The following is a 12,585-nucleotide window of genomic DNA, read 5'->3' as shown; positions in this document are numbered from 1 at the left end:
AACGAAATTATTTCGTTGTCGAAAACAACATTGGTGTGAAGGTCCTCCAGCAGTGTGTGTGGAGGTCCCCAGAAGTGTGTGTGGAGGTCCTCCAGCTGTGTGTGTGTGTGTGTGTGTGTGTGTGAAGGTCCCCCAGCAGTGTGTGTGGACGTCCTCCAGCAGTGTGTGTGTGGAGGTCCTCCAGCAGTGTGTGTGTGTGTGTGTGTGTGTGTGGAGGTCCCCAGAAGTGTGTGTGAAGGTCCCCCTGCAGTGTGTGTGTGGAGGTCTCCAGCAGTGTGTGTGTGTGTGTGTGTGTGTGTGAAGGTCCCCCAGCAATGTGTGTGGACGTCCTCCAGCAGTGTGTGTGTGTGTGTGTGTGTATGTGAAGGTCCCCCAGCAGTGTGTGTGTGGACGTCCTCCAGCAGTGTGTGTGGAAGGTCCCCCAGCAGTGTGTGTGGACGTCCTCCAGCAGTGTGTGTGTGGACGTCCTCCAGCAGTGTGTGTGTGAAGGTCCCCCTGTAGTGTGTGTGTGTGTGTGTGTGTGTGTGTGGACGTCCTCCAGCAGTGTGTGCGAAAGGTCCCCCAGCAGTGTGTGTGGAGGTCTAGAGCAGTATGTATGCAGGTCCTCCAGCAGTGTGTTTGTGGACGTCCTCCAGCAGTGTGTGTGTTAAGGTCCCCCTGCAGTGTGTGTGGACGTCCTCCAGCAGTGTGTGTGGAAGGTCCCCCTGCAGTGTGTGTGGAGGTCCTCCAGCAGTGTGTGTGTGAAGGTCCCCCAGCAGTGTGTGTGTGGACGTCCTCCAGCAGTGTGTGTGTGAAGGTCCCCTGCAGTGTGTATAGAGGTCCCCAAGCAGTGTGTGTGGAGGTCTCCAGCAGTGTTTGTGTGGAGGTCCCCCTGCAGTGTGTGTGTGTGTGTGAAGGTCCCCCTGCAGTGTGTGTGGAGGTCTCCAGCAGTGTTTGTGTGGAGGTCCCCCTGCAGTGTGTGTATGAAGGTCCCCCTGCAGTGTCTGTGTGGACGTCCTCCAGCAGTGTGTGTAGAGGTCCTCCAGCAGTGTGTGTTTGTGAAGGTCCCTCTGCAGTGTGTGTGTGGACGTCCTCCAGCAGTGTGTGTGGAAGGTCCCCCAGCAGTGTGTGTGGAGGTCCTCCAGCAGTGTGTGTGTGAAGGTCCCCCAGCAGTGTGTGTGTGAAGGTCCCCCGGCAGTGTGTGTGTGGACGTCCTCCAGCAGTGTGTGTGTGAAGGTCCCCTGCAGTGTGTGTGTGTAGATGTCCTCCAGCAGTGTGTGTAGAGGTCCCCCAGCAGTGTGTGTGAAGGTCCCCCTGCAGTGTGTGTGGAGGTCCCCCTGCAGTGTGTGTATGAAGGTCCCCCTGCAGTGTCTGTGTGGACGTCCTCCAGCAGTGTGTGTAGAGGTCCTCCAGCGGTGTGTTTGTGTTTGTGAAGGTCCCCCAGCAGTGTGTGTGAAGGTCCCCCTGCAGTGTGTGTGTGTGGACGTCCTCCAGCAGTGTGTGTGGAAGGTCCCCCAGCAGTGTGTGTGTGTGTGTGTGTGTGTGTGTGTGTGTGAAGGTCCCCCTGCAGTGTCTGTGTGGACGTCCTCCAGCAGTGTGTGTAGAGGTCCTCCAGCAGTGTGTTTATGTTTGTGAAGGTCCCCCAGCAGTGTGTGTGTGTGGACGTCCTCCAGCAGTGTGTGTGGAAGGTCCCCCAGCAGTGTGTGTGTGTGTGTGTGAAGGTCCCCCTGCAGTTTGTGTTTGGACATCCTCCAGCAGTGTGTGTGGAAGGTCCCCCAGCAGTGTGTGTGGAGGTCCTCCAGCAGTGTGTGTGTGTGTGTGTGTGTGTGTTAGAAGGTCCCCCTGCAGTGTGTGTGTGGACATCCTCCAGCAGTGTGTGTGGAAGGTCCCCCAGCAGTGTGTGTGGAAATCCTCCAGCAGTGTGTGTGAAGGTCCCCCTGCAGTGTGTGTGTGTGGACGTCCTCCAGCAGTGTGTGTGTGAAGGTCCCCCTGCAGTGTGTGTGTGGACGTCCTCCAGCAGTGTGTGTAGAGGTCCCCCAGCAGTGTGTGTGGAGGTCCCCCAGCAGTGTGTGAGTGAAGGTCCCCCAGCAGTGTGTGTGTGGACGTCCTCCAGCGGTGTGTGTAGAGGTCCCCCAGCAGTGTGTGTGGAGGTCTCCAGCAGTGTGTGTGTGAAGGTCCCCCTGCAGTGTGTGTGTGTGGACGTCCTCCAGCAGTGTCTGTGTGTGAAGGTCCCCCTGCAGTGTGTGTGTGGACGTCCTCCAGGAGTATGTGTGTGAAGGTTCCCCTGCAGTGTGTGTGTGGACGTCCTCCAGCAGTGTGTGTGTGTGTGTGTGTGTGAAGGTCCCCCTGCAGTGTATGTGTGGACGTCCTCCAGCGGTGTGTGTAGAGGTCCCCCAGCAGTGTGTGTGGAGGTCTCCAGCAGTGTGTGTGTGGAGGTCCCCCTGCAGTGTGTGTGTGTGTACATCCTCCAGCTGTGGGTGTGTGTGTGTGTGTGTGTGTGTGTGAAGGTCCCCCTGCAGTGTGTGTGTGGACGTCCTCCAGCAGTGTTTGTGAAGGTCCCCCTGCAGTGTGTGTAGAGGTCCCCAAGCAGTGTGTGTGGAGGTCTCCAGCAGTGTTTGTGTGGAGGTCCCCCTGCAGTGTCTGTAGAGGTCCTCCAGCAGTGTGTGTGTGTGTTTGTGAAGGTCCCCCAGCAGTGTGTGTGAAGGTCCCCCTGCAACGTGTGTGTGTGTGTGGACGTCCTCCAGCAGTGTGTGTGTGGAAGGTCCCCGTGCAGTGTGTGTGTGGAGGTCTCCAGCAGTGTGTGTGTGTGTGTTTGTGTGTGTGTGTGTGAAGGTCCCCCAGCAGTGTGTGTGTGTGTGTGTGGACGTCCTCCAGCAGTGTGTGTGTGAAGGTCCCCCTGCAGTGTGTGTGTGGACATCCTCTAGCAGTGTGTGTGTAATGTCCCCCAGCAGTGTGTGTGTGAGGGTCCCCCTGCAGTGTGTGTGTGGACGTCCTCCAGCAGTGTGTGTAGAGGTCCCCCAGCAGTCTGTGTGGAGGTCTTGAGCAGTGTGTGTGGAGGTCCCCCAGCAGTGTGTGTGTGGAGGTCCCCCTGCAGTGTGTGTGTGGATGTCCTCCAGCAGTGTGTGTGGAATGTCCCCCAGCAGTGTGTGTGTGAGGGTCCTACTGCAGTGTGTGTGTGTGGACATCCTCCAGGTGTGTGTAGAGGTCCCCCAGCAGTGTGTGTGGAGGTCTCGAGCAGTATGTATGCATGTCCTCCAGCAGTGTGTGTGTGTGTGGCGGTCCCCAGAAGTGTGTGTGTGAAGGTCCCCCTGCAGTGTGTGTGTGGACGTCCTCCAGCAGTGTGTGTGTGTGTGAATGTCCCCCTGCAGTGTGTGTGTGGACATCCTCCAGCAGTGTGTGTGTGTGTGTGTGTGTGTGTGTGAAGGTCCCCCTGCAGTGTGTGTGTGGACGTCCTCCAGCAGTGTGTGTGTGAAGGTCCCCCTGCAGTGTGTGTGTGGACGTCCTCCAGCAGTGTGTGTATGTGAAGGTCCCCCTGCAGTGTGTGTGTGGACGTCCTCCAGCAGTGTGTGTGTGTGAAGGTCCCCCTGCAGTGTGTGTGTGGACGTCCTCCAGGAGTATGTGTGTGAAGGTCCCCCTGCAGTGTGTTCGTGAACGTCCTCCAGCAGTGTGTGTGTGAAGGTCCCTCTGCAGTGTGTGTGGACGTCCTCCAGCAGTGTGTGTAGAGGTCCCCCAGCAGTGTGTGTGGAGGTCTCCAGCAGTGTGTGTGTGAAGGTCCCCCTGCAGTGTGTGTGTGTACATCCTCCAGCTGTGTGCGTGTGTGTGTGTGTGTGTGTGTGTGTGTGTGTGTGTGTGTGTGTGTGAAGGTCCCCCTGCAGTGTGTGTGTGGACGTCCTCCAGCAGTGTTTGTGAAGGTCCCCCTGCAGTGTGTGTGGACGTCCTCCAGCAGTGTGTGTAGAGGTCCCCCAGCAGTGTGTGTGGAGGTCTCCAGCAGTGTGTGTGTGGAGGTCCCCCTGCAGTGTGTGTGTGGACGTCCTCCAGCAGTGTGTGCTGTCAAGCTGCTCCTGGCTTGTAGCCCACATCTGCTCAATGTCGTCTCTTCTGAGGCTAGGGTTAGGATGTCCTAGTGTTTTTCTGTTCTAATATCAGACTCAGGCAGTATGAATGTAGAGTAGTTGTACCTAGCTGAGTGTAACTGTGTTTCTGTCTTGCAGCTTATATCCGCTCTAACCAGATCATGGGCTGGGGAGAGAAGGCCATAGAGATCCGCTCGGTGGAAACAGGACACCTGGATGGAGTCTTCATGCACAAAAGAGCACAGAGACTCAAGTTTCTGTGTGAGAGAAATGACAAGGTGTGCTTCTGGATCCTCTCTCACTGTTTCTGCTGTAAAATCAGTTAATATCTGTGTCATGGGTAAAGAAAGTGAACATTTGTATTGTCTTGAATTAGTGTAAGTTTAGTTTAAGAATGACGGAGCTGTATTAATACCATGTTTTACAGTGATAAGAGTCTGATGGGAACCGTCATTGAGAATAACATCCAGACTTTTCTGCAGCAAGCGGTCAATCATGTGATCTGTTAGAATAGTGTGAAAAGGTCTTTCTGTTCTTGTTTGTGTGTTTTGAGAGGTTCTGTGATTCTGTGTGTTCTGCAGGTGTTCTTCGCCTCGGTGCGCTCCGGAGGATCCAGTCAGGTGTACTTCATGACACTGGGACGCACCTCTCTGCTCAGCTGGTGAAGAAGCGTGGGGTCTCTGGATGAGATCGGCCTGACACACACACACACTGAGGACGGCTCCAGTGTCTACAGTATTATTGCTAGTCTGTGTAAATGTCTTTCTCTAGAGTGTAATCAAACCTGACTCCACTGAGAGGAACACTGCTGTCGTGTCTCGCTCACACAGTGCTCAAACACTCAATGCATTGTTTTGTCATGTATCTTTTATTTATGGTTTGTATTTATTTCTAGGGTTTTGTAGTTCCAGTAGTGTAGAGGATCCTTGAGAGCTGTCTCTGTGAGGAAGTGACCGCTGTGTTTGGCTCATCAAACACATTAGTCTGTTTAATGCTGTCTGTCCTGTGGTCTCTTTCATCATCTTGTCTGCTCTCATGCCGCCTCTTCTCTTTTCTGTTCAGTTTTTACAGTCTCTTATCCTCTTTTTCTTCTGCCATGTGTCGGATGACCATGGCCTCCTTCCTGTTGTTTGAATTGTGCTTCAGAATGATGAGTGAAGGAGTTTAAATCAGGCTGTTTAACAAGCATCTGAACTGCATCCAAAGCTCAAACCTGACCGTCTGAGGAGCGTCTTTGAGAAACTAGGAGTGAAACTAGTTCAGCCTTTTCATGCATTGGACCTGGAAACTGAATCTGAACTGTCCACTCAACATCCAGACCACAAACCGCCGTCATAAAACTGACATTTGAATCGTTTTGTACGGTTTTTCATGTGCTTGACCAATGAGTTTTGGAGATAGGTGTATGTCATCACCATCACAAACGCAGGAGTACAGATCTCTGTGATGAAACACTACCTTCTGTGAGATGTGAAAGACCTCTGATTAGTCTGAGTTGAACTGAACTGTGTTGGTTTAGTGAAAGGCAGGACTGAGCAGTCAAGCGATTGAACCAAATGAAACCAGTCCAGAGACGCTCCCGCTGCCCCTGCCTTTGTTCTGTCTTCTCTTCCTGTTAAAGTCTACACACACACACACACACACACACACATCTACTGGATGGTGTCTGTTCTGGTTACTGGAGGTGTTTTCTCGGTTTACTTCATCTCTCCACACACACACTATAGATTTATATGCTCTATAAGTTCTATATTTATGTTTCTTGTGTTATTTAGCATTAGATCATATTAAGATTTCAGCGAAGCTGCTGAACTTTCAGTGAGATTTGTCGTAAGCAGAAGGTGAATCGTGCCGATGTCAAACACTAAGAGTGAAGCAAACGTTTAGAAAAGACGCAAAATGAAAACTGTTTTGTTTTTAAGCTTTATCTTTGAGAGTCTGTCAGATCTTCACCTGATATAGTGACCTGAAATACATTCAGCTGGACAAAAGAAGAGGCCTAACGGAGCACAGCTGAGTAAATCTAACCTTCATTACTGTGTTTGAGTATTTCAGACTCATTGTTGTAGGTTAGGGGGTGATAATGCTGGATGGTGTTTCCTCGGCGCTGTTGAGACTCTGAAGCTGGTTGTGTTTTCAGTCGTGGCACTGTACTGTTTGTCCTCTCTCTATATGACAGGAACTCCTGTATTTCCTCATGCTCCTCTGTTTTTCTTTGGAAATAAACTTAATTTACTTTAAGTGATGCTTTTATTATTTGTCTTGTGTGTGTGGTGTAAATTATGTAAATTGTGTGTGTGTATACCTATAGTATTTGAATTTAATAATGTATATTTGATTTCATTGTAATCAGTTTCATAATCTAAAAACATTTGAAGTTGCGTTGTTCTTATACACTGCTCAAAAAATGAGAAGAACTCTTTTTACTCAGAGTATAGCATCAGGTCAGTTAAATTCCTGGGATATTGATCTGGTCAGTTCAGTATCAGTTCATCAGTTTTAATCAGTTTCAGCTGTTTTAGTTTGAATGAAATAAACATTGAGACGACCCCCAAAACAGGAATGTTTGGGAAGGCCTCTGACATTTATTTCCCTACTCCTCTTTTCTGTCTGTTTTCCACTAGTTCTGCATCTGGCTAGTGTCAGTGTCATGAGATGATACCTGGACCCTACAGAGAGTGCACAGGAAGTCCAACTCCTCCAGGACGACACATCAATACGTGCCATTACCAGAAGGTTTGTGTGTGTCCCAGCACAGTCTCAGGAGAGCCGCAGCAGGCCGCTGGTGTGTCTCTGACCGAACTATCAGAAACCGTGCTCTTGAGGGTGAGCTGAGGGCCTGACGTCCTCTAGAGTCCAGATCTGACGGGAAATACCGCAGGACTCCATCCATCTTCTCAGTTCTCAATTATTTAAGAAAATTGTCAGAATATATTATTTTTATTACATATATATATATAATAAATATATAATCATTTATTGTCACAGATCGGCCACGCTCATTCCCCAGCACACCCCATCTTTCATTTACCACACACACCTCAGCTTCATTCACCATCCGATCTCGTGACTACACAGTGGAATTAACCTCTGGTCTTGTTTCTAGCATTGAATGTATTGACCTACCTTACCTCCTCTCCCCTACTCCAGCGTAGATCTCCTCCATCGTCCTTCCAGGGCAAGCCCCAGCGTCTACACTGAAGTGTGTGCTCCCCTCCATCCTCTGAGACTCCTGTAAGACAGAAGAGTTCCTTACTCCAACTAATTATATCATCCACGGATCTGGGGCCTGTACCATGATGGTAGCTGAGCAAATTCAGAGTTACAGGATCAGTTTTGAGTTGACAAAACCAAACCTCTCCAATCCGGCTTTGTTGGTACCATGATGCTGTTCATCAACTTTCTTTGTCAATTCAGGCTTTGATCCTGAGTTTGTGGAGCGCGTGCACATGAATGTGTGACATCACTGGCGAACAGCCAATCACGAGCCTTGCAACACAAAGCAAGTTTGATTTACTTCTCGTGAGAGACCCAGCGAGATTCAAAACTAAAGGTTAAAGGTTTTGCTAAAGGTTAAGAGATTGAAGAATATGACAAATTTAAATGTCATATGAAAAATGAAGGAGGACTAATAAAATAAATGATCTTGCTCCATCAGTGTAGTCACAAGTGGAACTTAGTTAACTTAGTTTATACATTTGAAAATATATAGTGATAGAGACTTGAACATGTTGTCACGTACGGCGTTACAGGAATGAGGCAAGAGAACCAAATGCAGGTGTGAAGTATTTAATAGGGGTAATCCAAACGGGTAGTCAAGCAAAGCAGGGTCAAAACCAGAATATCCAAAACAAAACATAAACAAGACGTGGACACAGAGCAAGGCAAGGCAAGACAAGGGCAAGAGTTGACGGACATGTAAAACGCATTGACATTAAACAAGGACTCCGTAACAAAGACAGAAACAAACCAGGTATTTATAGACATGTACAAACGATGAAAGTGGAAACAGCTGAAAAAAATGAACAGTGACGATAAGGGGAAGTGAGACCTCTAGTGGACACCCAGTGATACACAGACCAGACACACTGTGACATAACCCCCCCTCTAAGGAGCAGCTACCAGATGCTCCTCAGACACCTCCAACAGAACAAAAAAAAAAGGACCAGGAGGGAGGAGGACCGGAGGAGGTTCAGGGGGAGGGAAGGAGGGCCAGACAAACTAAGGGGAACAGACAGAAACAAAACAGAACTCAAATACACAAAACAGAAGTCCATAAAGGGCATGTTGAGGCGCCCACCAAGGCGGAGCAGAGGACCACCACAGCCGTGTGGTCAAGGCCAGAGCCCTCCAGGGCAGAGCGGAAGAACACCACGGCCTTGTGGTCAAAGTCAGAGCCCTCCAGGGCGGAGCGGAAGACCACCACAGCCTTGTGGTCAAGGCCAGAGCCCTCCAGGGCGGAGCGGAAGACCACCACGGCCTTGTGGTCAAAGCCAGAGCCCTCCAGGGCGGAACGGATGACCACCACGTCCTCGTGGTCAACCTCGGAGTCCCCCAGGGCGGAGCAGATGACCACCACATCCTCGTGGTCAAGGCCAGAGCCCTCCAGGGCGGAGCGGAAGACCACCACGGCCTTGTGGTCAACATCAGAGTCCCCCAGGGCGGAGCAGATGACCAACACGCCCCCGTGGTTGAGGCTGGAGTCCCCCAGAACGGAGCAGCAGACCACCCCGTGACTTGACTTGGCTCTGGAAGGTAATCGGTGACTGGCCCTGGCTCTGGAGGGTCATCAAACACCTGACTCGACTCTGGAGAGTCCACCGGAACATGACTCGACTCCTGAGAGTTCCCCGGAACATGACTCGACTCCTGAGAGTCCACCGGAACCTGACTCGACTCCGGAGAGTCCCCCGGAACCTGACTCGACTCCTGAGAGTCCACCGGAACCTGACCCGACTCCTGAGAGTCCACCGGGACCTGACCCGACTCCTGAGAGTCCACCGGGACCTGACCCGACTCCTGAGAGTCCACCGGGACCTGACCCGACTCCTGAGAGTCCACCGGGACCTGACCCGACTCCTGAGAGTCCACCGGGACCTGACTCGACTCCTGAGAGTCCACCGTAATCTGACTCGACTCCGGGACCTGACTTGACTCCTGAGAGTCCACCGGAACTTGACTTGACTCCGGAGAGTCCACCGGAACTTGACTCGACTCCGGAGAGTCCACCGGAACCCGACTCGACTCCGGAGAGTCCACCGTAATCTGACTCGACTCCGGAGAGTCCACGGGAATCTGACTCGACTCCGGAGAGTCCACCGGAACCTGACCCGACTCCGGAGAGTCCATGGGAATCTGACTAGACTCTGGACTGTCTGTGAAGACCTGAGGCACCTTGGCTTCAGGCACTGTCTCTGGAACGGTCTCGGGCACCGCCTCGGTCAAGGCATCGGGAGCGGTCTCGGACACTGCATCGGGAATGGCCTCAGGCACCGCCTCGGTAACGGCCTCGGGAGCGGTCTCGGGCACCGCATCGGGAACGGCCTCGGGCACCGCCTCGGCCTCCGGAACCGCCTCGGGCACCGCCTCGGCCCCCGGAACGGCAACAGACACTGCCTCGGCATCGTGAACCACCTCGGCCTCCAGAACAGCATCGGGCACCGCCTCGGCATCGGTCACCGCCTCGGCCTCCGGAACAGCATCGGGCACTGCCTCGGCCTCCGGAACAGCATCGGGCACCGCCTCGACATCCAGAACAGCATCGGGCACCGCCTCGACATCCGGAACAACATTGGGCACCGCCTCGGCATCGGCCACCACCTCGGCCTTCGGAACAGCATCGGGCACCGCCTCGGCCTCAGGAACAGCATCGGGCACCGCCTCGGCATCGGGCATCACCTCGGTCTCTGGAACAGCATCGGCCACCGCCTCGACCTCTGGAACAGCATCGGGCACCGCCTCGTCCTCCGGAACAGCATCGGGCCCCGCCTCGACCTCCGGAACAGCATCGGTCACCGTCTCGGCCTCCAGAATAGCATCGGGCACCACCTCGACCTTTGGAACAGCATTGGGTACCGCCTCGGCCTCTGGAATAGCATCGGTCACCGCCTCGTCCTCCAGAACAGCATCGAGCACCGCCTCGGCATCGGGCACCCCCTCGGGCACCGCCTCGGCCTCCTGAACAACATCGAGCACCGCCTCGGCTTCGGGCACCACCTCGACCTCCAGAACAGCATCGGGCACCGCCTCGACCTCCGGAACAGCATTGGGCACCGCCTCGGCATCGAGCACCACTTCGGCCTTCGGAGCAGCATCGGGCATCGCCTCGATCACAGGAACAGCATCGAGCACCGCCTCGGCATCGGGCACTGCCTCGGCATCGGGCACCACCTTGGGCACCGCCTCAGGGACGGCAGCGGTCCGCTCGAGAACGTCCTCCTGGACGGTAGTGGCCCGCTCGGGAACGTCCTCCTGGACGGCAGTGGCCCGCTCGGGAACGTCCTTCTGGACGGCAGCGGCCCGCTCGGGAACGTTCTCCAGGCCTTGAGGAACGGTAGACGCCCGTCTCCTCGTCCTCCGTCCTTTATGACGGCGAGTCGGTGGCACCTGGACTGGCGACTCAGGCGTTGAGTCGGCCATCTTGTGCTGTGGCGCTGGGCTGGCGGCCAACTTGTGCTGTGGCGCTGGCCTGACGGCCATCTTGTGCTGTGGCGCTGGGTCGGCGGCCATCTTGTGCTGAGGTGCTGGCTCAGCAGCCATCTTGTGCTGTGGCGTTGGGCTGGCGGCCATCTTGTCTGGAAACTCAGATGGGGTTGTTGCATCCCACTGAGCACGATGGTGCAGGTAATCCGTAAACCCCCAAAAGTCCAGGATCTCCAACCCCTCCATCTCCCATTGAGGCAACGGATCATCCAGACAATTATTGAACAAGTCCTTTAGTGCCTCATCATTGTAGTCTAACCCGACTGCCAAAGTCCAAAACAATTGCGCCAGGCCACCCACCTCACTACCCTTTTGACGAAGGGTGGTTAAATTCTGAAATCTCCCCCTCCGTTCCTCCATGGTGGCTGGGGAACAGATTCGAAACCTCACACCGCTGGATCTCTGCATGACGGAGTCCTTCTGTCACGTACGGCGTTACAGGAACGAGGCGAGAGAACCAAATGCAGGTGTGAAGTATTTAATAGGGGTAATCCAAACGGGTAGTCAAGCAAAGCAGGGTCAAAACCAGAATATCCAAAACAAAACATAAACAAGACGTGGACACAGAGCAAGGCAAGGCAAGGCAAGACAAGACAAGGGCAAGAGTTGACGGACATGTAAAACGCATTGACATTAAACAAGGACTCCGTAACAAAGACAGAAACAAACCAGGTATTTATAGACATGTACAAACGATGAAAGTGGAAACAGCTGAAAACAATGAACAGTGACGATAAGGGGAAGTGAGACCAGACACACTGTGACACATGTAAGTTCAGATTTGAAATTTTTTAAATAGTGCAATCTTTTGATACTACAGCTTATTTATATTACATGATCTGTATACATTAATATTTATTTAAAATAATGTATGATAACTGTTAAACTAAAATTGCTTGTGTGTAAGAGATAAATAATAATATGAATCACAAAAATTATATAAATCATAAAATGACTCAGTTATTATCATTAAAGCAAGACTTCTATTTTATTTTATTTTTTTTAAGCATAAGTGACCTTTAATTTGGGGCAAGATAAACTGGAGTTACTTTGTCTCAGACATGTGTCACTTCTCTCACATCTGATTGGTTCACCTTCAGTCTGAGATCTTGAATCCAGAACATAACCTGCCCCCGGGCAGGTTAGCCGTGCAGCGTAAGATATCATGGCAACGAACACCGATTAAAGCCGAGCTACTTTCATAGTACCTAAAACCCAGGGTTGGCGGAAACTAATCTGAAACATAGCTGGCTAGCCACCTAATCCAGCTTTTCTCTGAAAATAAACCAATTCTGTTTCTACTTACCCTCTGCTTCTGAGTATACGTGTTACATTTATATAATAATATATTTTATATGATGTAAATTACACAAATATAGTAAATGAATACATGTAAACACTGAAATATTTCCATTGCTGTATATGTGTGTATTTATATATCCATAATAATTACACACAGTACACGCACATGTGTAAACAAAAACTTTATTTTGAATGTCATTAATCAATTCATTGTTTGATAGAACTAATATATATCTATATCTCTCTCTCATAGAGGTCTACGAATTTGTCAACAGTGTCCTCTTTTTGTTTTGTTTTGTTTTTTTTCTTCAAAGTGCCAAGCACATACACAGATGAACATGAACACTGTGCTCAAACCAGCCCAGATTCAGACATCTAGCTCAGTGTGTGATGTGTGAGAGAGTTTGGTGTGTTTGCTTGCACGTCTCGTCGTGTGTCCTCAGGACATGCTTGCGCTGTTCTCCAGCAGTGTGTCTGAGCGTGAAGCTCTGTGTTCCTCTGATGTGGAAGTGTGGTGTTTCCACGTGTA

General features: G+C 51.6%; 1 protein-coding gene across 2 annotated transcripts in view; it reads left to right on the top strand.

The window, feature by feature from the left end:
• LOC127964383 (mitogen-activated protein kinase kinase kinase kinase 4) overlaps positions 1-6,293 on the top strand; it is a 49,904-nt gene extending 43,611 nt beyond the window's left edge. For both annotated transcript variants that reach the window (XM_052564581.1, XM_052564583.1), the window contains 2 exons: positions 4,191-4,330; positions 4,634-6,293. In XM_052564581.1, the coding sequence (XP_052420541.1) occupies positions 4,191-4,330; positions 4,634-4,717 (224 nt within the window). In that variant the 3' untranslated portion in view covers positions 4,718-6,293. The remainder of the gene's footprint in view (positions 1-4,190; positions 4,331-4,633) is intronic.
• The last annotated feature ends 6,292 nt before the right edge of the window (positions 6,294-12,585 follow it).

The sequence above is a fragment of the Carassius gibelio genome, chromosome B9 (genome assembly GCF_023724105.1).
Source record: "Carassius gibelio isolate Cgi1373 ecotype wild population from Czech Republic chromosome B9, carGib1.2-hapl.c, whole genome shotgun sequence".
Lineage (NCBI taxonomy): Eukaryota > Metazoa > Chordata > Actinopteri > Cypriniformes > Cyprinidae > Carassius > Carassius gibelio.
Note: the sequence above shows the minus strand (reverse complement) of the source record. Positions and strands in the feature narration are given on the sequence as shown.